The 26,698-nt window shown below is 39.4% G+C and overlaps 1 protein-coding gene and 1 non-coding gene across 3 annotated transcripts; one reads left to right on the forward strand and one right to left on the reverse strand.

Moving 5' to 3' along the window:
* Positions 1–5,589: 5,589 nt before the first annotated feature.
* On the reverse strand, positions 5,590–26,687 carry ZNF260 (zinc finger protein 260). Of its 2 annotated transcripts, none has more exons than XM_066348327.1 (2): positions 26,594–26,687; positions 5,590–10,741 (listed from the first exon to the last, which is right to left on the reverse strand). In XM_066348327.1, the coding sequence occupies exon 2, from the start codon at positions 10,311–10,313 to the stop codon at positions 9,078–9,080; it is 1,236 nt and encodes a 411-aa protein (XP_066204424.1). In that variant the 5' UTR covers positions 10,314–10,741; positions 26,594–26,687; the 3' UTR covers positions 5,590–9,077. The 2 variants fall into 2 exon arrangements, with proteins under 2 accessions (XP_066204424.1, XP_066204425.1); XM_066348328.1 differs by lacking the exon at positions 26,594–26,687 and adding an exon at positions 26,450–26,469.
* Positions 14,080–14,155, forward strand: TRNAD-GUC (transfer RNA aspartic acid (anticodon GUC)). Its single transcript has one exon. It is a non-coding gene; the product is annotated as a tRNA-Asp (tRNA).
* Positions 26,688–26,698: the final 11 nt, after the last annotated feature.

Below are 26,698 nucleotides of genomic sequence, written 5' to 3' on the forward strand. Positions count from 1 at the left end.
TTTGATGTTTCAATACTACATATTTGGGATTTTCCACTTTTACTGCTATTATTGATGTCTAGTTTCATTCAATTACATATCATTGGAAATTATATTTTGTATTATTAAACCTTTTAAATTTTATCAGGACATGTTCTGTGGCCTAAAATTTTTTTTGTTGTATTTTTCTGAAGTGAAAAGTGGGAAGACAGACAGACTCCCACATGCACCCAACCAGGATCCACCTGGCATGCCCACTAGGGGGTGATGCTCTGCCCATCTGGGGCATTGCTCTGTTGCAACTGGAGCTGTCGGGAGCCGATCCACTAATGCTGGCTAACTAGGTCACAGCAGAAGAAGATCCACAACTGCTGGTTGACAAAGTCACAGCAAAAGAAGATAGAGTCACCGCAGTAAAGACCAACAGCTGCGGGTTGACAAAGTCACCGCAAGGAAAGGCATGATACTTCCCCCTTTAATCTTTTGAATTAATCTGGCCTTATATCCCCCCTTTTTCTGGGTGTGTGCTATTATTTGTGGCACAGGGATAATAGTACCGTACTTTCCCTGTAGATTTGTAGTAATTTCTTTGGAAATGAGACAGAGGGTGTGAGTTCCACAGAAAAGCCTGTAAGCCCCTTGAACTGGGCTCATAGACATAAGAGGCTGGCTATGATATCCCTCATAAAGGGTTAAGTTTGTAGGAGAATTCCTTCTTAATCATGTTAGAAAGAATAGATTGTGACTTGTGACTAGGTAGGAGGCAGTGGCTGTGTACAGAGCACCTCTCGGCCTTCACTTAATTCAACATTTTTCCTCCTAGCCTTTTCATGTAATAGAGTAAAGAAACATTCCTTTCTTCTTGCTTATTTGATCTGCAGATAGTGATACACTCTGAGAAGAATAGAGGTAGAACTTAACTAGTGTTTAAATATAATAAATAAGTAATATTTGACTAGACAATAGTATCTTAGGTAAGGTATAATAAAATGGCCCATTGTGTGGCCTAGGATGAAAGCGCAGTCAGCAAGAAAAGAGTGTTTTACTAAGAGAATTGTCTTTTGACTAAAGGCAATTGCTAGGCTTTCTCAATGAGATGTTCTCATAAGATTTACATACTTTCCAAAATTCTTTAATAATGAGAGAAATGTAGGGAAATCCATAGAAGTAATAACAATTAATGTCTTATGTTGCTACTAGGCTATCTTGCAAGTGCACTCTGTATATCTTTGGGTGAAAGCTATTCTTAATGTTCTGTCAATTTCTTTATAGGCAAGCCTTTTAGAATCTTGTGAGAAAAAGTAGGACACTGCTTAAACTCAAAGCCATTTATCTGAGCAAACGGTTGTCCATTGTTAGTCCTTAATAATCTCGTCTGCTAATCTCTCTCTGCCCCTTAACTCACAACAGCAGTAAAGTTAGTTAACTTTTAGTACTAATACCTTAAAAGCTTTTACCGATGTTGTTATCACTATTCAAGTTATTTTGTATTTTGAATGATTTGCTACCTGGTTTGTAATTTATAGATATAAATTAACTGTTATCCAGAAACATGTAAACATAGTGAAACAGAAGCAATGATTAACACCATGTAATTGTAACTCAGTGTGTGTGTATAAAAAGGGAGCTATACTAGCATTGAGCAGAGATGCCTGGCAGTAAATGCTAACTAGAGAATAAAGAGAAAGAAAAGAATTCGGCTCTCTCACTCGATTTCGCCGACGCCGTCTCTTCCTGTGGGACCCCTGGATCCCCCCCGGGGCTGGACCCCGGCATGGAGCCATTCTAGCGCCTGAGGCAGAGGCCATGGAGCCATCCTCAGCACCCGGGCCAACTTTGCTCCAATGGAGCCTTGGCTGCAGGAGGGGAAGAGAGAGATAAAGAAGGGGAAGGAGATATAAAGCAGATGGATGCGTCTCCTGTATGCCCTGGCCAGGAATTGAACATGGGACTTCCACACGCCTGGCTGATGCTGAGCACACCAGCCAGAGCCTCTAACATTTTCTATTCTCCAATATGTTCCATATGAAATTGAGAAAATAATTTATTCTGCTGTTGCTAGGTGAAGTGGTTTCTGTTAGCTTTAAATTGTTTATACTATATTTTTGTCTTATATGTCCTTATTGATTTTCCTGTTGTTCTATCCCCCCATTACCAAAAGTAGAGTACAGTCTTGTGCCACTATATGAGAATATGTTCACAGAAATGCATTTAGGTAATTTAGTCATTATGTAAACCTCATAAAATACATAGGTATAGAGAGAAAGAGACAGGAAGGGAGAGAGATCAGAAATATGAACTCATAGTTGCGTTGCTTTAGTTGTTTATTGATTGCTTCTCATATGTGTCCTGATAGTGGTGAGGGGGCAGGGACCAGGCGCCCTTTGGTTTCTCCCCTACCACCCACCATGAAAGCTGGAACGCCCACTAGTGGGAGGGAGGGACCAGGTTGACCAGCACTGCAAAAGTGGCCGGTTTTTATAAAAAGGTTCGCCATCACGGGCCTAGACATACACAAGATCAGGATCAGCAGTATCACTGTCTTTCACCTCCACATCTTTACCCAGTGTAAGGTCTTTAGGGGTAATTACATGCATGTAATTGTCATCTCCTATACCTGTTAACAGTGCCCTTCTGGGACACCTTATGAAGTACCTGCCTGAGGCTCTTCTAGAGGTGTCACTCTTTTAAAAAATACATGCATGGTTGCATGGTGGTGGTTGTTTTGTTTAATCATAGATTTGCTTGAAAACAGATAATGCACCATGAACATTCCTTTCTACTAAAAAAAAATAAATTTGGCTTGACCAGTTGGTGGCACAGTGGATAGAGTGTCTACCTGCGACGCTGAGACCCAGGTTTGAAACCACGAGGTCACTGGCTTGAGTGTGGGATCATAGACATGACCCCATAGTTGCTGGTGTGAAGCCCAAGGTCACTGGCTCCGCTGGAGCCCCCTAGTCAAGACATATATAAGAAAGCAATCAATGAACTAAATAGTGCTACAACTATAAATTGATGCTTCTCATCTCTCTCCCTTCCTGTTTCTATCACTAAATAATAATAATAATAATAATAATAATAATAAAAAATAAATTTTAAAAATTGAAAACTAATCTTTAGGTGTTGGGGTCTGTCTTCAAACATTTTATAAAGCTTGTTGTGGTCTGCAAAACCTGCTAAATTCTTTACTGCAAATTTTCTTCATATTCTCCTTTTACAATTTTATATTCTTTTGCCTCTTCTTCAGCTATACACTCCACTCTAATGTTATTACAGTGTCACTAGGTGATAGGAATTTTTCAGTTCCATTATAATCTTATGGGCTAGTGTCATATATTCAGTCCACTGCTGACCAAAACATCATTATGTGGATTATGACTGTATTGAAATATCTATTATTGTAGATTTATCCCTTCAGTCCTACCAGATTGTTTCGTGTATCTTGGGTCTCTGATGTCTGGTAAATATGTCCATAATTCCTGTACTCCAGCTCCCTTTTGGTTACTATTTGCATGGACAATCTTTTTCCATCCTTTTACCTTCAACCTGTTTGTGTCTTTAGATCTAAAGCATCTTGTACACAGCGTATAGTTGGATAATTTTTAAAAATCCATTCTGGCAACCTGTAGTTTGATTGAAGAGTTGAATCAATATATATTTAATTAATTACTGAAAAAGAACTATTTTGCTGTTTGCTATCTTCACAGTATCCCCTCCCCTCATTTTCTCCATTACTGTCCTCATTTGTGTTTATATTTGTGACACATTTTGATTCTCTTCTAATTTTCTTTTGTGTGTGTTCCATGGATATCTTTATTAGATACCATGGGGATTACATATAACATAACAATCTAAATACCAATTTACCTACAATCACATTAAAAATTCTCTAAGGTCAAAATGTCACATCATTATAGTGTGTGTCCAATAACAAAGATTTATAATTATTTTTATGCATATTTTATTATAAATCCTACAGAAAATAAAAAGTGAAGTTACAAACTAAAACTACCCAATTCTCCTCCCACTCACAGATTACCTACTATGTCTGCATCAATCATCTCTGGACCCAGTTATGTATTTTTAGGCCACATTGTAGCATTGATGAGCAGTGCCTGCTCATTTCCCCTGCATTCTGATTCATGTCAAACAAATGAGTGTCTTGTATCAGTCCTTCATGTATTCTCAAGGATTAAAAAAGATGTACACAATAATTTGTGAGCATGGTCTCTTTGTTGCCTCCAGTTTGAGGGGGCACTGGGTTGCTGCTGCTCAAGACCCAAGATCACTGCCACGCTGGGTAGTAGTGGGGCAAGAGTGAAAACACCAAATTCTACTAACATTTGAAGATGACTTTTTCTTGATTGGACATTTGCTTCTTCCTATAAACCTGTTACGGTTTTCCAGGGGTATTACAGTTAGTTCAGAATGTTTCTGTTTTATTCAGTTTGTGGGGAAACAATAAATTGGAACTTTTTAGTTCAACATTTTGGGGATGCCACTTCAGGAAATTAATTTGTCACATATTTCCTGTTTCAAGAATACTTTTAAAATGGAGAAATTGGAGTTCAGGAAACTTTTATAAATTCCCCAAAACAGAGGCGGTTAATTAAGTTGGGATTACACTCTCCTAGTGATGCCTTTGTCTTACCATATATTAGGGGGACATAGTAAGCATCTGCTTACTTCATCTGTAACTGACTGGGGTAGAATTAAGCAGGAAATGGATTGTCTTAGCTTGGGCTACTATAGCGAAATATTATAAACGAGGTTGCTTAAACAAGACATTTATTTCTCACAGTTCTGGAAGCTGCAAAGTCCCCAGATCAAAGTGCTGGAAGACTTGGTTCCTGGTGAAGGTCCATTTCCTGGCTGTAAAGAGCCACTTTCATTCTGTGCTCACATGGCCTTTCCTTGGTGCATACACATGGAGAGATCTCTCTCCCTTTTATAGTAGTACTGTTCCCATCATGAGTGACCCACCCTCATGACTGAATCTAAGCCCGATTTACCTTCCTGTGGTCCCACCTCCAAATACAATCACACTGGGGGTTAGGGCTTCAACATATGCACTCTGGGAGATGGAAACATTCAGTGCATAAGTTTTTTCTTATTTGTTCAAATATTAAGCCTTTCTCGAGTATAACATTAAGCAGAGGTAGGCTTCAAATTACTTCAGAATACACATGCATCACAACTTGAATATATGCAAAGGCATACTATGTTTGAAGATAGAACACTATCACAAATGTCACTTCCCCCAAAATAAATATATAAATATAATTCCAATTAGAATAGCAGAGTTTTAGTACTTTGAGAAAATTATCTTCATTTATGTAGAAATAAAATTAGCTTAGAGTAGGCATTAAAACTGAAAAACAGCAAGGGGGGCTTACCTTACTGTGCAATATCAAAATACAACAAGGCTACATAAATGAAAATACAAGGTAGTTTAGTTGAATGAGGAAAAGATCATATGGGTAAATGATTACATAGCAAAGTTGCACTTGAATAGGACAAAACAGTATCAGTAAAGGATTAAAAACAGGTCTTTCCCACTGACCAATATCTGGAAAGATGACCTTAGATTAATTTTTCTACCACAGCTTCCTTGAAGAATATAACATTGTAAATATCTCACTTGTAGCCTTTACCTGAACGGGGAGAGCTGTGAACTGGCATGTAGACATTGACAGCCTATGTGACTAAGGCATCAGAACTGAGAAACCACAGTAGTGTGGAGTGGCTTCCCTGTGCTTACGTAGTCTCACAACGGAGTGTGGCCTACGTGATGGTGGTACACCACGCATATACACTGGTGGATTATTGCAAAACGTCCTGGATGAGAATGTTAAGGTTTCCCAGTGCTGAGGTCTCAGAAGCTGTACTTGCTTATGCAGTTGCAAGACTGTCTAATAAACATACTGTAAATGTGTTTTCTTGTCAGGACAAAGCTGCCTATAAACCTAGTGCAGGATTAAAGCCTATTATGTTTATTTGATTGCCATTTTGAATCTGTGACTGTTGCTGGTGTCAGAGCTGTGTTACTGGCTGTCAGATACATTATTTTAACAAATTGTACTTGCATAACAGAAACCCATCTGAAAGGAAACAATCTAATTTCATATGACAATAAAAATTAAATTCTACACAAATTATTTACATATTGAAAAAAACAAAAAAACAGCTTGCAAGGCAACCTCAGGAATACTATATAAAATCTAAAGATGAAAAATATCTTCCTAATTAATAACCTTAGAAAAAAATAAATGCACATTTGGTTATATAGCAATTTAAAAATAATTTCATGGAGTGTCATTTATATAGCAAAAATTAAACAAATTCCTAATATCTAATATACGAAAAGGTCTTCAAAATGGACAGGAAAATGGGTTAATACCAAAATTTACAAAGCAGCAAATGTAGAAGCAACTGAGATTTATACTCATCAGACAAGTATGAATTTGAGTAGCTTTAATACCATTTATTGCAGGGCCGGGGTTTGTTTTTTATTTTTATTTTTTTTTAATGAAATTTATTGGGGTGACATTGGTTAATAAAATTGTTTCAAGAGCAGAATTCAGTTATGCATGATCTGTATACTGAATTGTGTGCCCACTTTTTATTTTTTTTTAATGAAATTTATTGGGGTGACATTGGTTAATAAAATTGTTTCAAGAGCAGAATTCAGTTATGCATGATCTGTATACTGAATTGTGTGCCCACTGCACAAAGTCAAATCTTCTGTCACCATGTATTTGAGCCCCTTGACTCTACTATCCCCGCCAGCCTCTTTCCCTCTGGCGACCACCATACTGTTACCTGTCTAGTTTGTTCATTTACTTCTACTTATATATCCTACAGCTGAGTGATAATCATAGTGCTTGAATTTTTCTGTCTGACTTATTTCACTTAGCAGATATTCTCGATTCATCCATGATGTAACAAATGGCAGTATTTCATCTTTTCTAATGGCTGAGTAGTATCCCATTGCATGTACGTACCACTTCTTCTTTTCTCGTCTTTAAAAAAAAATTGACTGACAGTATCTATTAAAGTGTAAAAATAGCACATATCCTTTGATATGTCCAGCAATCTCTTGCCTATAATCTACTCCCCAGCAATAAAAATATCTAAAACGTAATGAATGATTACAAGGGTGTTTTTACTGTAGTGCTGTTTATGGTGGCAATAACTAGCAACAAGATGAAGCAATAGGAAGATGACTGAATAAATTTACAGTACAAAATATCACAGATACTACGCAACAATTGCTCATCTTACTTTATCTGACCATTATAATTACTCTTGTTGTTGGGTCTGGGCAATGGTCACCTACAGACAGCAAAAGGTAGTCTTCCTACATCTGCCTGACTTCAGAGTACCTAGTTCTTCTGGCGACTTCAAAGGTGGACAAACACAAGGGCAGAACACTTAAAATCAACCACTGGTGTTTATAATCCTATCTCAAGACTAACCTTCAAAAATGCTAAGAACAAGCAGTGAAGTGCTATATTAATAGCATTTTATTATTTTAAACTTAAGAAAAATTAAGTATGTAAAAATCAACCTAAGGCTTAAATGTTGCATACTCATTTTTATCACTATTAAAAAGAGCACTAACAGCTTACTGTTAAGCTACCATCACAATTCATTTTTTTCATTTTAAAGATATTATTTTAGAAATATTTTAAATAAGACATTAGCATCGGACTGGGCATGTGAATCCATTTTAACATGTACGTCATGTACAGCTTTCCTACTCCTATCTCTACATATTTTTTTAATTTTCAGAAGCTTAAAACAGCACAAACAAAAACAAAATAAGCACATATATTACCAGAACCCAGAATTAACTAACATTTTGTTATAATTACCTGGAATTTTTATCTTTTTAATAAGAGAGAGATATTTAGACACAAAACTGAAGTATCCTTTCAGTATCATGCTTGTTCTCACTTCCCTTCCACTACTGTACTTTCTGGGGCAACTCATTTTGGGAACTGAGTGTGTAACCTTCCAACCGTTCTTCAAAGTTTTACATAAAAATGTTCACCTATAACCAATGCTTAATACTGGTGTTGTTCGTGGTGATTTAATTCAAATTCACACAGGTATCATTATCATTATAATACATTCATCACTTTCATTTTTCTTCACTACATGATTTTTCAATTTTTTTTCTTATTAGATACATATTTAACTGTACTAAAACTATTAGAGAATATTGTACTGTGACTACATATTTTATTTCACTTCATAAGAGACAAACATTGTTTCTAATATTTTGCTACTATAATTCATGCTGCAATGAACATAAAATTACAGGACTCTGGGTATCATTTTCTTGGGTATATGTATACACACTTGACTCAGTATTCTGGAATCAATTTTAGAAATTCTTTTCTACTCCAAGGTTTTAAAAACATTCTCCTTTAAAATTCTTATATGACTGTTTTACATTTTGCATTTTAGTCTTCAATATTATTGGATTTCATTATAAATATTTTAATGTATGATAGCAAATATCTAATATTTTCCCATTATAAAGAGTCAATTACCTTGAGACCATTTTTTGACTCATGCTTGATTTCCCTACCAACTTGTGTTATCATATCTCTCAATTACCAATTCTTCATTAAGGCATGCATATGTTTCAGGATACAATATTCTGACACAACCCATTTTTTTTTAATGACTGGGTCAAGAGCAAATAATTGATGATTATGCATATAGCAAAACATATAACATGAATGACAGTTTTCTCTTAATCAGAAATCTTTACACCGCTCATCTTTGTCTTAATGCATCAGGTATGCCTTCTAAACCTTGTTGATTAGTATCTATGGCCGACTCCTTACTTCAATGAGAATGCTCCTAAAAAGTACAGCAGTAACAATGTTTGTTGTGGGGGCTCTGGAGGTGTAAGTCTTCATAACACTAACTTTTTATTTAAAACCTCATTGTATTTATGTTTTGGGTTGCTGAAGGATTTTCCACATTTATATAACTTTATTGTAAGATGAATTTTCTGATATACTATAAAGTATGAATTCTGTTGAAAGTTGTCCTAAATTAAAGCCATTCATAGAGCTTTAATGAGTATGAATTCTCTGGTGTCTGATGTGATGTGACTTCTGGCTGAAAGCTTTCCCACACTCACTACATTGATAAGGCTTTTCTCCAGTATGGATTCTCATATGCAGAGCAAGAGTTGAGAACTGAGAGAAGGCTTTCCCACATTCATTACAACCATACGGCTTCTCACCTGTATGGCTTCTCATATGCACAGTAAGAGATGAGCTTTGACAGAAGGCTTTCCCACATATTTTACATTCATAAGGTTTATCACCTGTATGAATTCTCACATGTACAATAAGTGATGTAATTCGAGAGAAGGCTTTCCCACATTTATTACATTCATAGGGTTTCTCTCCCGTATGAATATTGTGATGTTTAATGAGGTATTGCTTCTGCCTAAAGATTGTTCCACATTCATTACATTTATAGGGCTTCTCTCCAATATGAATTTTCTCATGCTCAGTGAGATTTGATTTGCCACTGAAGGCTTTTCCACATTCCTTACATACATAGGGTTTCTCTCCTGTATGACTTCTCTGGTGTCTAATGAGGCTTGACTTCTGAATGAAAGCTTTCCCACACCCTTTACATTCATAAGGTTTCTCTCCAGTATGTATTCTTTGATGAATAATGAGGTTTTCCTTTTGGCTAAAGGCTTTTCCACACTCATTACATTTAAAAGGTTTCTTTCCGCTATGAATATTCTGATGTTTAATGAGGTATTGCTTCTGACTGAAGGTTCTTCCACATTGATTACATGCAAATGGCTTCTCTCCAATATGAATTTTCTCATGCTCAGTGAGATATGATTTGCCATTGAAGGCTTTCCCACATTCCTTACATGCATACGATTTGTTTCCAGTATTTCTCCGGTGCTTAGTAAAACTTGGCATCTGAATAGATACTTTCCCACATTCATAAGGTTTATCTTCTGTATGATGTTTCTGATGAAAAAGGAAGTTTCCCTTTTGGTTAAAGGATTTTTCACATTTACTACATTTATATGGTTTCTTTCCTGCATGACTTCTCAAATGTACAGTAAAGGATGAGACTTGAGAGAATACTTTACCACATTCACTACATTCATGTGATTTCTCTCCTGCATGTGTTTTCTTATGCTCTATGAGGTTTCTCTCCAGGCTACAGGTTTTTCCACACTCAGTACACTCACACGGTTTCTCTCTAGCATGAATTTGATCATGTTGAAGGATATCTGATTCAGTCTGAAGGCTTTCCAACATTGTTATCATGCAAATATTTTCTCCAACAAGATTTATTAGTATTTCTTGATGTGTCAGATAGAGGAAAGCTTTCCAAATTCACTAAAGTCACATGGTTTCTCTCCAATTCTCACGTATCTACTGAAGTTGAATTTATGATGGAAATCTTCTCACACTGATTGTCCTGAGATTAGGACATTATAAAACAGAATAAAATATAGCATTCGCCTTATATTCTTAATGGTTTTTTCTTAAGTATAAATTATGTTCCAAACTCTGTTAAACGGAGTCCCATCCATAAAGGTGTAGTTTTAAGAATCAATGTCTGTGATCAGAGGAAATACTTTTCTGTTTCCTAGGTTTTCTGAGTTTTTCCTTAGCTGTATTTTCGTGGAGAAGGATGAGATTTAACTCACAAGTCTTTCATGATGTGTCTTTATAAATTTCTCAGGGGTCTTCTAAAAGGGAGTATAAAAAAAATCATCATTGAAGAGTTAATAACTGTAAAATATTTAGTGCCTGACATAGAGTAAACATCCAATAAAGTAGCTACCATCACATCAACATCAGTTAACACCTGTGAATTTTTCTATTATTAATAAAAATTTTAAAGTATGCTATTATAAATAAATTCTTTATTTCAACTTACCCTACCAGTATAAAAGAAAGCTCAAATACAAATAACATGCATGGGTGTGTGTAGCTTAACCTGTTTTTAAGTGTAACCTTGCATACTTTATAAATTAGTAAAATAAGAGAAAACATCTTTATGTGGCAGATGATGGGATGAAAGGACAAACATAAAACAGAAATCCTAGGATGGAGTAAAAGTTGAAATGAATAAAAGTATTTTTAAAGAGGACATGTGGTTAAATAAGATACAGCCATGTGCTGCATGATGACATTTTGGTCAACAATGGACTACATATATGAAAATGATCGCATAGGTTTTATATATATATATATATAACACCTATGTGTATAATAGGCTATACCATCTAGATTTTTTTGTCCGTATACTCTAAGATGTTCTCAAAAGGATGAAATCACCTGAAGCATTTCTTAGAATTTATCCTCATCATTAAGTGGCACATAACTGCATTTATTTCTACATCTTCCCTCTACTCCATTAAAATAATAGTAAGAAGGTGAAAGGAAGCATTCTTCATAAAAACTAAAAGCTTGAGGAGACATCAGTAAATGAAAAGAATTAGGAAATTGTGAAAAGAAAACAAATAAAGGACTATAAATTAACTGCATACTCAGTGGCTTAAATAAAAAGCCAGCAGGTGAGAATGACACCTAAAAGCAAAGTAGATTGTAATATAGCTGTCAACAGAAAGGCTCTGTAACTAGAGAGACTAGGTGAGAGTGGAGGGTGAGGCTTAAATAAAAGATTAGAAAAAGAGCAGCTGATGTGCCCAACTCTCTTCTAGCTGGAAGGAAATAGAAATTTATTCTCAAGAAAAAGTATAATAGTCTCCAAATTTAGTAATGACAGGCAAAGTAGATGAGAGTACCATTCTGAAAGAAGGGGATGACTAAAAGGTTATATATAGAAGAGGGTCCCACCCCTTTCTACTGCTGAACTCCAGAAGTGCTGATGGTTACCTAGTACCACAAAGCAGATTCTTTTATGAAAAAATGAGAAGACCTGGAGAACACATATAGATCCTGACATTTGGAGTCATATAAATGAAACACCTTGGTATTTGACTTCAGTGACTGTACAGTGAAGCTCACCATTCCACAACCCACATTCATGTACACAGAGATTATTATAATCTTTCTGGTCTTAATGTTCATATTAATATAGAGCTGAAGATCACAAAAATTTTATGAAAGCCCTAACATGAAAGGTAGATCAAAACAAAAAAGAAAAAACGAGGCAATAACTAGAACGCACACACAAATGATACAATACTATAATTAGTATCACAAAAAAACTAAGATTATATAGCAATGAAATATTAACAGTTCTATAAAGAGGGCCCTGGCCGGATGGCTCAGTGGTAGAGCGTCGGCCTGGCATGCAGAAGTCCCGGGTTTGATTCCCGGCCAGGGCACACAGGAGAAGTGCCCATCTGCTTCTCCACCCCTCCCCCTCTCCTTCCTCTCTGTCTCTCTCTTCCCCTCCCGCAGCCGAGGCTCCACTGGAGCAAAGTTGGCCTGGGCGCTGGGGATGGCTCCTCGTCCTCTGCCCCAGGCGCTAGAGTGGCTCTGGTCGCGACAGAGCGATGCCCCTGGTGGGCGTGCCGGGTGGATCCTGGTCAGGCGCATGCGGGAGTCTGTCTGACTCTCTCTCCTCGTTTCCAGCTTCAGAAAAATACAAAAAAATAAAAATAAATAAATAAACAGTTCTATAAAGAAGTGCTTTTGGACCTTAAAAATTGAATAGATTCAGCTCTAGCCGGTTGGCTCAAGCATCACCCGGTGTGTGGATGTCCTGGGTTCAATTCCCGATCAGGGCACAGAAGAGAAGCAACCATCTGCTTCTCCCCCCCTCCCTTTTCTCTCATTCTCTCTCTCTCTTCCCCTCCTGCAGCCCTGGCTCAATTGGTTTAAGCGCATTAAGCCCCAGGTGCTGAGGATGGCTCTGCGAAGCCTCCACCTCAGGCACTAAAAATGGCTCGGTTGCGAGCATGGCCCCAGATGGGCAGAGCATCAGCCCCAGACGGAGATTGTCAGGTGGATCCCAGTCGGGATGCATGCAGGAGCCTATCTCTCCTCTATCTCCCCTCCTCTCACTTGGAAAAGAAAAAAAAATTAATTAAAAATTTCAATAGATTCAATGAGAAAGCTATCAATGAACTAAAGTGCTGCAACTATGAGTTGATGCTTCTCATCTCTCTCCTTTCCTGCCTGTCCTTCTCTATGTCTGTCTCTCATTCTAAGGGGAAAAAAAAAAAATCAAGATTTGGAAAAAGAATTCCAAGAAATCTTCCAGAATAAAAAAGGAAGAATGGAAAGAAGAAGGGGAGAAATGAACAAAGACAAAGAGTAATAACTGGAATATTAGTTGCTAGTGGAAGAATCCAAGAGTTTCAACATCTAAAGGAGTTCCAGAGAAAAGACAAAGAAAAACACATGCAGGAAATTTAGTATGTTGATAACACTTACAATTCATTAAATAAAAAATAAATTAAATGAAAAAACAGGTAAAATAGTTATATAAAGTGTGGGAATAAACATCAGTAAACAGTTAAATGAGTATAAATGGTTACCTCTGCAGTGTATGAACTATGGGGAGGAAGAATAACTATAATCCTATTTGACCTTTAAAAATTTAAAAGCTACTCTATTCATTATACCTACAGCAGGGGGCGTGAACCTGTTTGGCTAAGAAAGCCATGAATGCCACATATTTTAAAATGTAATTCCGTGAGAGCCATACAACAACCTGTGTATGTTAGGCATTATCCAATAAAAATTTGATGTTGTCCCAGAGGACAGCTGTGATTGGCTCCAGCCACCCGCAGCCATGAACATGAGCAGTAGTAAATAAATGGATTGTAATACATGAGAATGTTTTATATTTTTAAACGTTATTACTTTTTTTATTAAAGATTTGTCTGCGAGCCAGATGCAGCCATCAAAAGAGCCACATCTGGCTCACGAGCCATAAGTTTCAACCCCTGACCTACAGAGATGACCTTAAAGACTTGAGCCTTTTACTTGAACCAATCCATAATTGTAAAATAACTATAGACAGTACTCGTTTTACCTAGCTGCCATCGAGTTTCACTTGGAATAAAAAGCAAAGTAACATATATTTAATACAAAAAAAGACAACATGGCCCTGGCCGGTTGGCTCAGTGGTAGAGCGTTGGCCTGTCATGCATTAGTCCCGGGTTCGATTCCCGGCCAGGGCACACAGGAGAAGCGCCCATTTGCTTCTCCACCCCTACCCCTCTCCTTCCTCTCTGTCTCTCTCTTCCCCTCCTGCAGCCGAGGCTCCATTGGAGCAAAGATGGCCCGGGCGCTGGGGATGGCTCCTTGGCCTCTGCCCCAGGCACTAGAGTGGCTCTGGTCGTGACAGAGCGACGCCCCGGAGGGGCAGAGCATTGCCCCCTGGTGGGCAGAGCTTCGCCCCTGGTGGGGGTGCCGGGTGGATCCCAGTCGGGCGCATGCGGGCGTCTGTCTGACTGTCTCTCCCCGTTTCCAGCTTCAGAAAAATACAAACAAACAAAAAAAAAAAAACAAAAAAAAAACAGAACAGAAAACAGCCATTTTTGCTTCCCAAACATACTGCACTGTTTTGATTAATGATACTATCATTTCTGAATACAGAACTTGTCATTATCATCAGTTATTTTTCTTCTTTGACTATGCCTAACATACTGGCACCCAAGCTCTTTGCTTATAAAGAGCCCTTTTCTTGGCCTCTCTCTAAATCCTTTCTTTTATGAATGCTTTGCATCCACTAGCTGGAAATCTTCAACTTTATCTTGATCTATACCTCTCAAAACTTTATTCTCATTTTCTTATAAATTATTACAAGAACCAACTCTGCTGTCACTCATATCAATGCTAAAATTTCCATAATTAGCAAAAAAAGTTAATATGTGTTAAAACTACAGGGGGTCTTTGGGTTATGACAGTTTCAACATACAAACATTTTGTGTTTTACAATGCTCACTTTTTAAAATTAAAAAAAAATTGAGATGTGAGTGTTTTGGCTTACTCATTAGCATCCTACTTACGGACTACGTCATACTTACAGACTAGCCTGGAACAATTCCTTAAGAAGGTAGACAGGCCTGCAACAGATCCTGTACCCTCTACATCGGCTGCTTCTGGAGATGAAACGCCTGTAGTACAGGCAGAATTATCTCCAGCGTGTCCTGCATGTTCCTTAGGCAATCCTGATTCACCTGACCCAGTATCTCCAGCACCTTCTGCAGGTTCCCTGTCTCTCCAGCTCCCTCCTCCCAATAAGTCACTCTCTCCCACCTTGCAGTTCCCCTTCCAGTGTGCAAGCCAACCACAGGAATAAAGGTAAGAAATTTTTTTACACTCATTTTTTTGTAATTTTTTTCTGTTACTACAGTACACTATACAGTACAGTATATTTATGTCCTTTCCTTTTTCTGTGGCTTAGTTATATTTTTGTGTTCTAGATCAGTGGTCCCCAACCTTTTTTGGGCCACGGACCGGTTTAATGTCAGAAAATATTTTCACAGACCGGCCTTTAGGGTGGGACAGATAAATGTATCACGTGACCGAGACAAGTGTCAAGAGTGAGTCTTAAACAGATGTAACAGAGGGAATCTGGTCATTAAAAAAAGAAAAATCGTTCAGACTTAAATATAAATAAAACAAATAATGTAAGTTATTTATTCTTTCTCTGTGGACTGGTACCAAATGGCACAGGGACCGGTACCAGTCTGCGGCCCGGGGGTTGGGGACCACTGTTCTAGATAATGATTTTACAACTGTATTAGGATGGGTAAATGACATAGGCTAGAGTGTGTTTCAACTTACACCAAAATTCAGATTACACCACTGCTGTAGGAACGGAAGAGTGTCATAACCTGAGAACCCCCTGTATTCAAATAAAAGAAAAAATAGTAGACTTCATAAAAATTAAAAACTAATGCCCTTTAAAAAAATACAGTTAAGGAAACAAAATGGAAAGCCACAGACTGGGAGAAACTCATAATGGGCTTGTATCCAAGATATATACTGTAGAACCCTTGAAACTCAATAATAAAAAGATAAACAATATATTTTTTAAACAGGCAAAAGACTAGACTACACATTCACAAAATAAGATATATGAATGGCCAATAAACACATTAAACAAAGTTTATTTTATTTAGTTTTGAAAATGGCAGCCCCCTTTTATCTGCCTTCCAAATCTTACAGAATCTCCCTGTGTCCCATGGGTCTACTTCTCCTTTTCCCTCCCTCCCTCCCTCCCTCCCTCCCTCCCTCCCTCCCTCCCTCCCTCCCTCCCTCCCTTCCTCCCTTCCTCCCTTCCTTCCTTCCTTCCTTCCTTCCTTCCTTCCTTCCTTCCTTCCTTCCTTCCTTCCTTCCTTCCTTCCTTCCTTCCTTCTCTCAAGTGAGAGGAGGGGAGATAGAGAGACAAACTTCCACATTTGCCCCAATAGGTATCCACCCAGCAATCCCTGTCTGGGGCCAATGCTCAGACCAACTGAGCTATCCTCAGTGCCTGGGGCCAACACTTGTACTAATTGAGCTAGTGACTCCAAGAGGGGAACAGAGAGAGAAGGGAAAGAGGGAGGGGAAGAGAAGCAGATGGTCACTTCTCATGTGTGTCCTGACCAGAACTGAAACTGAAATGTCCACATGCCAGGCTGATGCTCTATCCACTGAGCCAAATGGCCAGGGCCTCTTTTTTTTTTTTTTTTTTAAGTGAGAGACAGAAAGAGACAGGGACAGAAGAGAGAGAGAGAGAGTCAGGCTGAACAATGTTTATTTTAACAAGTAATCAGGAAAATGTATATTAAAACCCCAATGAGATATATACAACACATCCTTTATGGCTAAAGTTAAAAGGACTGCCACTCAAGGGTGATAGTGTGACACCACTGTAACTCTCATACATTGTTGGTGGGAATGAAAACTGGTACAGCTACTTTGGAAGAGTATTTTATAAAGTTAAATATACATTTACTATTCTACCCAGCAATCCCACTCCTAGACCTTTATTCAAGACAAATACATATGTTCACAAAGACTTGTATGTAATATTCATAACAGCATTATTTGTAATAGGCACAAATGAAAAAAATCCAAGTGTCTATCAAATGATGAATAGACAAATTATGTCCATACTATGTAATATTAATCAGCAATAAAAGAAATAAAATATTAATATATATATATAACACACATTAATCTCAAAGTGTAAAACTAAGTCAAAGAAATTAACTGCGCCTGACCAGGCAGTGGCGCAGTGGATAGAGCGTCGGACTGGGATGCCGAGGACCCAGGTTCGAGACCCCAAGGTCACCAGTTTGAGCGCGGGCTCATCTGGTTCAAGCAAAAGCTCATCAGCTTGGACCCAAGGTCTCTGGCTCGAGCAAGGGGTTACTCCATCTGCTGAAGGCCTACGGTCAAGGCACATACGAGAAAGCAATCAATGAACAACTAAGGTGTTGCAACAAAAAACTGATGATTGATGCTTCTCACCTCTCTCTGTTCCTGTCTGTCTGTCCCTATCTATCCCTCTCTCTGACTCTCTATCTGTAAAAAAAAAAAGAAATTAACTGCAAAATATTATTTACTGTATGACTATATAGTGGTACTTTGAGATACGAATTTAATTTGTTCTGTAACCCAGCTCATAAGTCAGTCAACTCGTATATCAAACTGCCGATACCGGACCCGTGTGCCAACGCGCCAACTAGCGGCAGCTTCCCAAATCACGACTGGTATCTCAGAATTTCACTCAGATGCTGAACAAAAAAAATACGGACCAAGTTGCAGCTCGAATCTTTAAAAAAAAAAAAAATTCATATGTTGGTCTGTTTGTATCTCAAGGTACCACTGTATTTATATTAAATTCTAGACAAGACAAAGCTATAGTGACATAAGCAGATTAGTCTTACCAGGGATAGGAAAGGGTGTGGCTCACCTGCAACAGGGCACAAGGAACTGATGATGGAACAGTTAGTTCTACATCTTGATTTTGGTGTGGATTATAATGACTATACGATTGTTCCTTGGTATCCCCAACCCCACGTGGATACCAAAATCCACGAATGCTCAAGTCCCTTACATAAAATGGCACAGTATTTGCATATAACATACACACATCCTCCTATATACTTTAAACCCATCTCTAGATTACTTATAATACCTAATACAATGTAAATACTATGTAAATAACTGCTATACTGAATTGTTTAGGGAATGATGACAAGAAAAAAAGTCTGTACATGTTCAGTACAGATGCAGCCATTGCAAGGCTATCAACATACCTCAAACATACTGCAGGTTCAGTTCTAGAGCACAGCAATAAAGTAAATATCACAATAAAGCAAGTCACACAAATTGTTTCCCAGTGCATGTAAAAGTTATGTTTTACACTATACTGCAGTACAGTGATTTTCAACATTTTTCATCTCAAGGCACAAATAAACTAATTACTACAATTCAGCAGTACATTGAAAAATATGATTTGCTGACCTGACAAAAAAATAAGTATATTTTAATTCATTCACACTGGATGACTATTATGTTGGCTGTTGTCATTTTTTTATTTGATAATTTAAGGGAAAAGAAGTCAGTGCCCCTGACTAAACAGTTAGGTATTATATATTTTAAAAATTCTTGCAGCACACTAGTTGAAAATTGCTGTTGTAGTCCATTAGCTGTGCAAAAGCATTATATGTAAGCAAAGTGTACATACCTTAATTTAAAAATATTTTATTGCTAAGAAAATCTAAGTATTATCTGAGCCTGTTGGAAAAATGATTATGGGCCCTGGCTGGTTGGCTCAGCGGTAGAGCGTCGGCCTGGCGTGCGGGGGACCCGGGTTCGATTCCTGGCCAGGGCACATAGGAGAAGCGCCCATTTGCTTCTCCACCCCCCCCCCTTCCTCTCTGTCTCTCTCTTCCCCTCCCGCAGCCAAGGCTCCATTGGAGCAAAGATGGCCCGGGCGCTGGGGATGGCTCCTTGGTCTGTGCCCCAGGCGCTAGAGTGGCTCTGGTCGCGGCAGAGCGACGCCCCAGAGGGGCAGATCATCGCCCCCTGGTGGGCAGAGCGTCGCCCCTGGTGGGCGTGCCGGGTGGATCCCGGTCGGGCGCATGCGGGAGTCTGTCTGACTGTCTCTCCCTGTTTCCAGCTTCAGAAAAATACAAAAAAAAAAAAAAGAAAAAAAAAGAAAAATGACTATGGACAGAGTTGTTCAATGGAGGGTTGCCACAAACATGCGATTTGTAAAAACTGCAATATTTACAAAGTGCAGTGAAGCACACGGCACAATAAAACAAGGTATGCTTGAGCACAGGCTCACCAGCTTGAGTGTGGGATCACAGACATGACCCCATGATTGCTGGATTGAGCCCAAAGGTCTCTGGCTTGAGCAAAGGGGCCATTGGCTTGACTGGAAAGCCCACCCCCACTCCCCCCACTCCCATCAAGGCTTGTATGAGAAAGCAATCAATGAACAACTAAGGTGACCCAACTATGAGTTGATGCTTCTCATCTCTCTGCCTTCTTGTCTTTCTAAAAAAAAAAAAGAAAAGAAAATAAGAAAAGGACTATGATATATGATAGGCTTATACAGAAAAATTTTAAACCCTAACCCAGAACTCCTGAATTAGAAAACATGTGGATGGGACCCAGCAATCTGTATTTAAATGAGCAGGTGATTTTGAGGCATGCTAAAGTTAACACTTATACAACAAAATCCACTTAAACTTTATATAGATCCAGACATGGATCTAAAACAATAAGTATCAGAAATGCTGAAAATAAAGAATAAAAATAAAGAAGATAACCATGACTATATAAACTATAGAAATCCAAGATACAGACACATTAATAACTAAGATTACTGCCTGACTAGGTGGTGGCGCAGTGGGTAGAACAATAGATTGGGACGTGGAGGACCCAGGTTCAAAACCCTGAGGTCACCAGCTTGAGCACGGGCTCATCTGGTTTGAGCAAGGCTCACCAGCTTGGACCCAAGGTTGCTGGCTTGAGCAAGGGGTCACTCGGTCTGCTGTAGTCACCCAGTCAAGGCACATATGAGAAAGCAATCAATGATCAACTACGGTGCCATAACAAAGAATTGATGCTTCTCATCTCTCTCCCTTCCTTTCTGTCCCTATCTGTCCCTCTCTCAGTCTCTCTGTCTCTGTCACACATACACACAAAAATAACACACTACCTCTCTAACCTGAGATCAAATTCATAAAATATGTAAATATATAAAAAATAGGGAAATAAAAACATATACTAATTTATAACATACAGGTAGTGTATTCTGTATCTTAAAAATACATAGTAAACCATCTTTTTTTTTTTTTTTTTTTTTGTATTTTTCTGAAGCTGGAAACGGGGAGAGACAGACAGACTCGCGCATACGCCGACCGGGATCCACCTGGCACGCCCACCAGGGGGCGACGCTCTGCCCACCAGGGGGCGATGCTCTGCCCCTCTGGGGCGTCGCTCTGTTGCGACCAGAGCCACTCCAGCGCCTGGGGCAGAGGCCAAGGAGCTATCCCCAGCGCCCGGGCCATCTTTGCTCCAATGGAGCCTCGGCTGCGGGAGGGGAAGAGAGAAAGACAGAGAGGAAGGAGAGGGGGAGGGGTGGAGAAGCAGATGGGCGCTTCTCCTGTGTGCCCTGGCCGGGAATCGAACCCGGGACTCCTGCACGCCAGGCCAATGCTCTACCACTGAGCCAACCGGCCAGAGCCGTAAACCATCTTTTAAATGCTCAAAGAACAATTCTCAAATTCAGCCCTTATAATAGTCCTATAAAATCTAAAATATTCCACAAACTAGAAAAGGGACATACAAAATACTATGGCTAAAACAAAAACAAAAACAAACCAAAAAAACACACCACAAAAACTAGGAAACCAAAAATCTTTCATTTGTAAATTTCAAAATTTACTGACCTGAACAAACTCTTTGCTTAAAGAGAAAATTAATTGCAGAGTATTCAGAAATATTAGTCAGAAAATAATGTATATCATCAGAACCCATAGAACATGTTGGAAATAAAATGCTTGTAGAAGTTTTAGCTTAAGTGTTTACATTATTTGTAAAATAAGTAAAATAACAAAGCATTCAAATTAAGGAATTACAAAAAAGAAAACTTAGTAACAGAAACATTACTAAAGATAGGAAGAGAGCCCTGGCAAGGTAGACCAGTTAGTTGGACCATCGTTCTAGGGTTCCATCCCTGGTCAAGACATATGCGGAGTCAACCAGTGGGTGCAGAGATAAGTGGAACAGCAATAATAAAAATCAATGTTTCTTTTTCTCTTACTCTTTCTCTCTCTCCCCCTCTCTGCTTTCTCTCAAATCAATAAATAAAATTTTTTGAAAAGATAAGAAATTATTATATTATAAACAATAATAGAAATAATAATAAATTAATGAGTTGATTCTTAGGGAAAATCTAAAAGAGAATAAAAGCAAAATTATAGGCCCTGGCCAGTAGCTCAGTTGGGCAGAGTGTCCTTTCAACATGCCAGGGTTGTGGTTTGACCCTAGTCAGGGCACATACAAGAATCAAGCGATGGCACAAGTGAAACAACAAATCGATCTCTCTCTCTCACCCTTTTCTCTCTAAAGATCAATGTAAAAAAATTTTTTAAGCAAAATTATAAAATATAAAAAATGACTATTTGTAAAATTATAGATGGAGAATGAGAATTTTCTTTAAAATAAGGTAGAGATTGCCTGATCAGACAGTGCCACAGTGGACAGAGCATTGGACAGGACACAGAGGATCTAGGTTCGAAACCTGAGGTCGCTGGCTTGAGCGTGGGCTCACCAGCTGGAGTGTGGGGTCGCTGGCTTAAGCATGGGATCATAGACATGACCCCATGGTCGCTGGCTTGAGCCCAAGGTTGCTGGCTTGAGCAAGGGGTCATTCGCTCTGCTATAGGCCCCCAGTCAAGGCACATATGAGAAAGCAATCAGTGAACTACTAAGGAGACTAAGGAGCCACAATGAAGAATTGATGCTTCTCATCTCTGTCCCTTCCTGCCGCCTGTCCCTATCTGTCCCTCTCTCTGTCACAAAAAAAAAAGAAAGAAAATAAGTCTGTCACAAAAAAAAAAAGAAAGAAAATAAGGTAGAGATTACTTTGCTCACCCCTATGCAAATAAATTTGAAACCCAGCAAATACAACCCATGTAAACTGAAACCAGAAAATACAGAAAACTTAAACAGAAAATGAACATAGGAAAAAAATAGAGACAATTGTTATGGTATTTCATCTCCCCAAAATTCACAAAATAGATGGATTAGCATGTGGATTTTATTAAACTTTTAACAAATTACAGTAATACTATTTATTTTAAATTTTCCAACTGATCTTTTAATTCATTAAATTTGCAAAAGCATGATATACACAGATTTGGATTTAAGCCACTAAATTCCCAATAAGCAAAAAAACCCACAAAAATTGCATCGTCGTAATTAAAGGCCCTTGAATTTTTATAGGATTTACATCAACATCCTTCACACAGTTACTAGAATTGAAATTTTCATACTATAAAATGACAGTTCTGAACTGAACTAGGCAACATCATCCGAATACCAGGCAAAAAGGTCTTTTCAACAGAATTTATCTTGTGGTTAAAAAATATTTTCAAAATATAAATCAAAATGCTCTAATGTCAAGCAAACTACTTTTGTGCTATAATCCAAGTTGAGTAGTTGCAACAGAGATCTTATGGCCTAAATATTTACTATCTGGCTCTTTACAGAAAGTTTACTGAACCCCGCCTAAAGAGTGATTTCTTCCTCCTCTTCCTGATTGGAACTAGGATATATTGTTGCTCCAGCTCTAACCACAACTATGATAAAGAGACAACTTGGAAGAAATCTGGACCCATAAGGATCACAAAGACCAGAGCTACCATGCAATTTACTACTCATCATATAACCTTTATGTGACCAAGAAAGGACTTGGAATTTATTGCTGAGGGTCAAAGCAGCAGCCCAGAGTTCAGGCTGAGCGCTTGGGACTTTCAGAGGTTCTAAAGGATAAGAAAAGTGCAGTTCCTGGGACGCACAAATAAGCGGGCCTATGAAAAAGAACAAAGTAATAATGACCCTTTGGCTTAGAAGCTGGAACACATGCATACATACGAGCACATAAAAAAAAAATATTTGGGCCCTGGCCGGTTGGCTCAGCGGTAGAGCGTCGGCCTAGCGTGCAGAGGACCCGGGTTCGATTCCCGGCCAGGGCACATAGAAGCGTCCATTTGCTTCTCCACCCCTCCGCCACGCCTTCCTCTCTGTCTCTCTCTTTCCCTCCCGCAGCCAAGGCTCCATTGGAGCAGAGATGGCCCGGGCGCTGGGGATGGCTCTGTGGCCTCTGCCCCAGGTGCTAGAGTGGCTCTGGTTGCAACATGGCGACGCCCAGGATGGGCGGAGCGTCGCCCCATGGTGGGCATGCCGGGTGGACCCCGGTCAGGCGCATGCGGGAGTCTGTCTGACTGTCTCTCCCTGTTTCCAGCTTCAGAAAAATGCTAAATAAATAAATAAATAAATATTTGGGCCCTGGCCGGTTGGCTCAGCGGTAGAGCGTCGGCCTGGCGTGAGGGGGACCCTGGGTTTGATTCCCAGCCAGGGCACATAGAAAAAGCGCCCATTTGCTTCTCCACCCCCCCCCTTCCTCTCTGTCTCTCTCTTCCCCTCCCGCAGCGAAGGCTCCATTGGAGCAAAGATGGCCCGGGTGCGGGGGATGGCTCCTTGGCCTCTGCCCCAGGCGCTAGAGTGGCTCTGGTCGCAGCAGAGCGACGCCCGGGAGGGGCAGAGCATCGCCCCTGGTGGGCGTGCCGGGTGGATCCCGGTCGGGCGCATGCGGGAGTCTGTCTGACTGTCTCTCCTCATTTCCAGCTTCAGAAAAAAAAAAAAAAAAAATATATATATATATATATATATATATATTTGTACTTTGCATCTCAGGCCAAACACATCAGATAATTTAAAGGCTGCACATATTTCTGAAATGGGATACAGAAATGGCAACTTATTTTCATTATTTAGGTTAGACAAAGAAACTACCAGACTGAGCAGACCGAGTTATCCAGAATCACAACCCATTCAGGTACTTCTGAGCAAGTGTTGCTTGTGGCCTTGCTCCTGATTGAACAATCACAATTTTGAATATAGTTTTCCCCCATGACAACACTTTTGTCATACATGTGAAGTTACCAACCTTGAGTGATATACTATGTAAAGGAAGTTATTCTGATATTATTCATGGCTCAGAGTTCTTAAGATTTTTAGAAGCCTAGTATTTACCACGGTTACGCAACTCTCAGAGAAATTAAGTATTTCAAGTGGCCTGCAAATATATGGTCATTCATTGATTTAGCAAACATATATATTTATCATTCATTGAGTGTGATATATAGACTAGGGTCTCCAATCTTTAACGGAGTGTGACAGATAAAAGGGTCAAACCTACTCAGAAGCCCTTCCATTACTTAGATATGAGACTTCAGAGAGGGTAGTAATGAATAAAGGCAAACTATAGGAGGAAAGAGGTATCAGTGTGACATCTTGGACATAAAGAGTCTGAAGATCTTGTACAAGTTCCAGAGGAACAGTCACTGGACAGTTGGATATATGGATGAGGAGCTTAGGACTAGCCTCAAATAGAAATGGACACGTGTTGTTCATTTGTCAGCTGAAGCCATAATGGAACGCTGTTGTTCAGAGTTCTTTCAGGTGAAAAAAGATGATCTAAGTCAAAAACTCAGTAATACTAATAGTTAAAAGACAAACATAAATATAAGTCACTGATGGAGTTGGGGGGGGTGCTCCTTGGTTTTGACTGGAATTATAAAAATCAGAGTAGCATCATGGAAATCAGGAAACATTCAAGAATAAGGCAATGATAAACATCTAAAAAAACAATGGAGCAAATGCCGCATCTCCTTCCTCAACAACTGTTTTTATTTTCTGAGTAAACCTCAAAAATTTCTTCATGCAACTACAAATATGCATTCTTATCTCCATTACCTCAAAAAAAGTAGTATATTATACCAAACATGCTCTCTTCACATAACAAAATACCTTGCAGACTTTTAAAATCTATCTAAAAGATGATATATATTTCCATATATGCAAGTCTTCTTTTCGGTCCCTCATTAACATTTATAAACAATCTTAATACAGGCTTTAAACATTTGTTTATCCTTAGGTGTTTTATCTGATTTGTTACCTTTATATATAAAGAACCATCTTTTCTATAACTGATTATTTTTGTATATATTAAAGCTATTGTTTTTGTATATGAACTTTTGTACTACGGAACTTCATTTCTTCATTTTATTGAAAAGTATGTTGTGTGATAAAATACTGGGAAAAAGTATCTTTTTTTTTTTTTTTGTATTTTTCTGAAGCTGGAAACGGGGAGAGACAGTCAGACTCCCGCATGCGCCCGGCACGCCCACCAGGGGCGACGCTCTGCCCACCAGGGGGCGATGCTCTGCCCCTCCGGGGCGTCGCTCTGCCGCGACCAGAGGCACTCTAGCGCCTGGGGCAGAGGCCAAGGAGCCATCCCCAGCGCCCGGGCCATCTTTTGCTCCAATGGAGCCTTGGCTGCTGGAGGGGAAGAGAGAGACAGAGAGGAAGGAGGGGGGGGGGGGTGGAGAAGCAAATGGGCGCTTCTCCTATGTGCCCTGGCCGGGAATCGAACCCGGGTCCCCCGCACGCCAGGCCGACGCTCTACCGCTGAGCCAACCGGCCAGGGCCGGAAAAAGTATCTTTGTTGATAGAAAATTTGTTTCACTAAACTTACAAAGGCCTTACTTTGGTCTGGCAAAAAAAACTGGTCAAATTAGGAGTCAGAATGCCAGGCTCATTTACAAACTAGAGTTTTTACTCATTTACTTGATCTCTCTGTACCAAAGACAAGAAAACTTGCTTCCCAGCTCTGTATTGTTCTGCACAAGTGGAAATTATTCCTTAAAACTATTCCTTAGTCCAGGGCTTCTCAAGGCAGCCTCACCAAAATTCCTTCAAAGAATTAAGAAAAGTAAATATCTACGGGGGAGTTTATAGACACCCAATAAAAAGTGTTTTGGGAGTCTCTCCTCTTAAAAAAAATAAAATAATAATGCTGATTTCGTTTCTACATCACAAGTCTACTTTTATGAAAAGTGACTTATCCCTCAATTGCTTAGCCGCCTATCTTTCAGAAAAAATGGATGCTCCAGAAAGATGCATTCTTAAAATCATGACTTTAGAAATGGGGAAAGTGAGGTTTAGAGGTTACTATTCCACAAAATGTACATGCCATTCATCCTCACAAACTTGGTACTATTCCACAAAATGTACATGCCATTCATCCTCACAAACTTGGACCACACAGTGTCTCCCACAGGTTTTAAGTACAACACTCCTCCTAGCTCTTTACACCCTCGGTCACTTAGCCGCGAGCCCGCCCGTTTCCTGTTGTACCCCTGCCCCTCAACATAAGCTTTGAACATTACACGTCACAGGAAGCGATTCTTCCTCCTTAGCCTCCCAAGTCCCGTTGCAGGTTCCGCGAAGCCTTCCCTACAGCCGGATTCCGAGCCCAGAAACCCAGGTCCCACAGCAAGATTCTCGCTTGGAGGAGCAGAAACCAAACTCACCCGCAAACAAAGACTGCGATGGCGAGCCAGAACGTGCGCGTCTGCGCCTGCGCCTGCGCCTGCCTTGGGCTGGCTAGCGCTCCCAGAGGTCTCCTGGGCTCCGGC

Source organism: Saccopteryx leptura, chromosome 9, assembly GCF_036850995.1.
Source record: "Saccopteryx leptura isolate mSacLep1 chromosome 9, mSacLep1_pri_phased_curated, whole genome shotgun sequence".
NCBI lineage: Eukaryota > Metazoa > Chordata > Mammalia > Chiroptera > Emballonuridae > Saccopteryx > Saccopteryx leptura.

Coding starts and splice junctions, on each gene's coding strand:
- ZNF260 (XM_066348327.1), bottom strand. CDS start 10,313: ATGATAACAATGTTGGAAAGCCTTCAGACTGAATCAGATATCCTTCAA.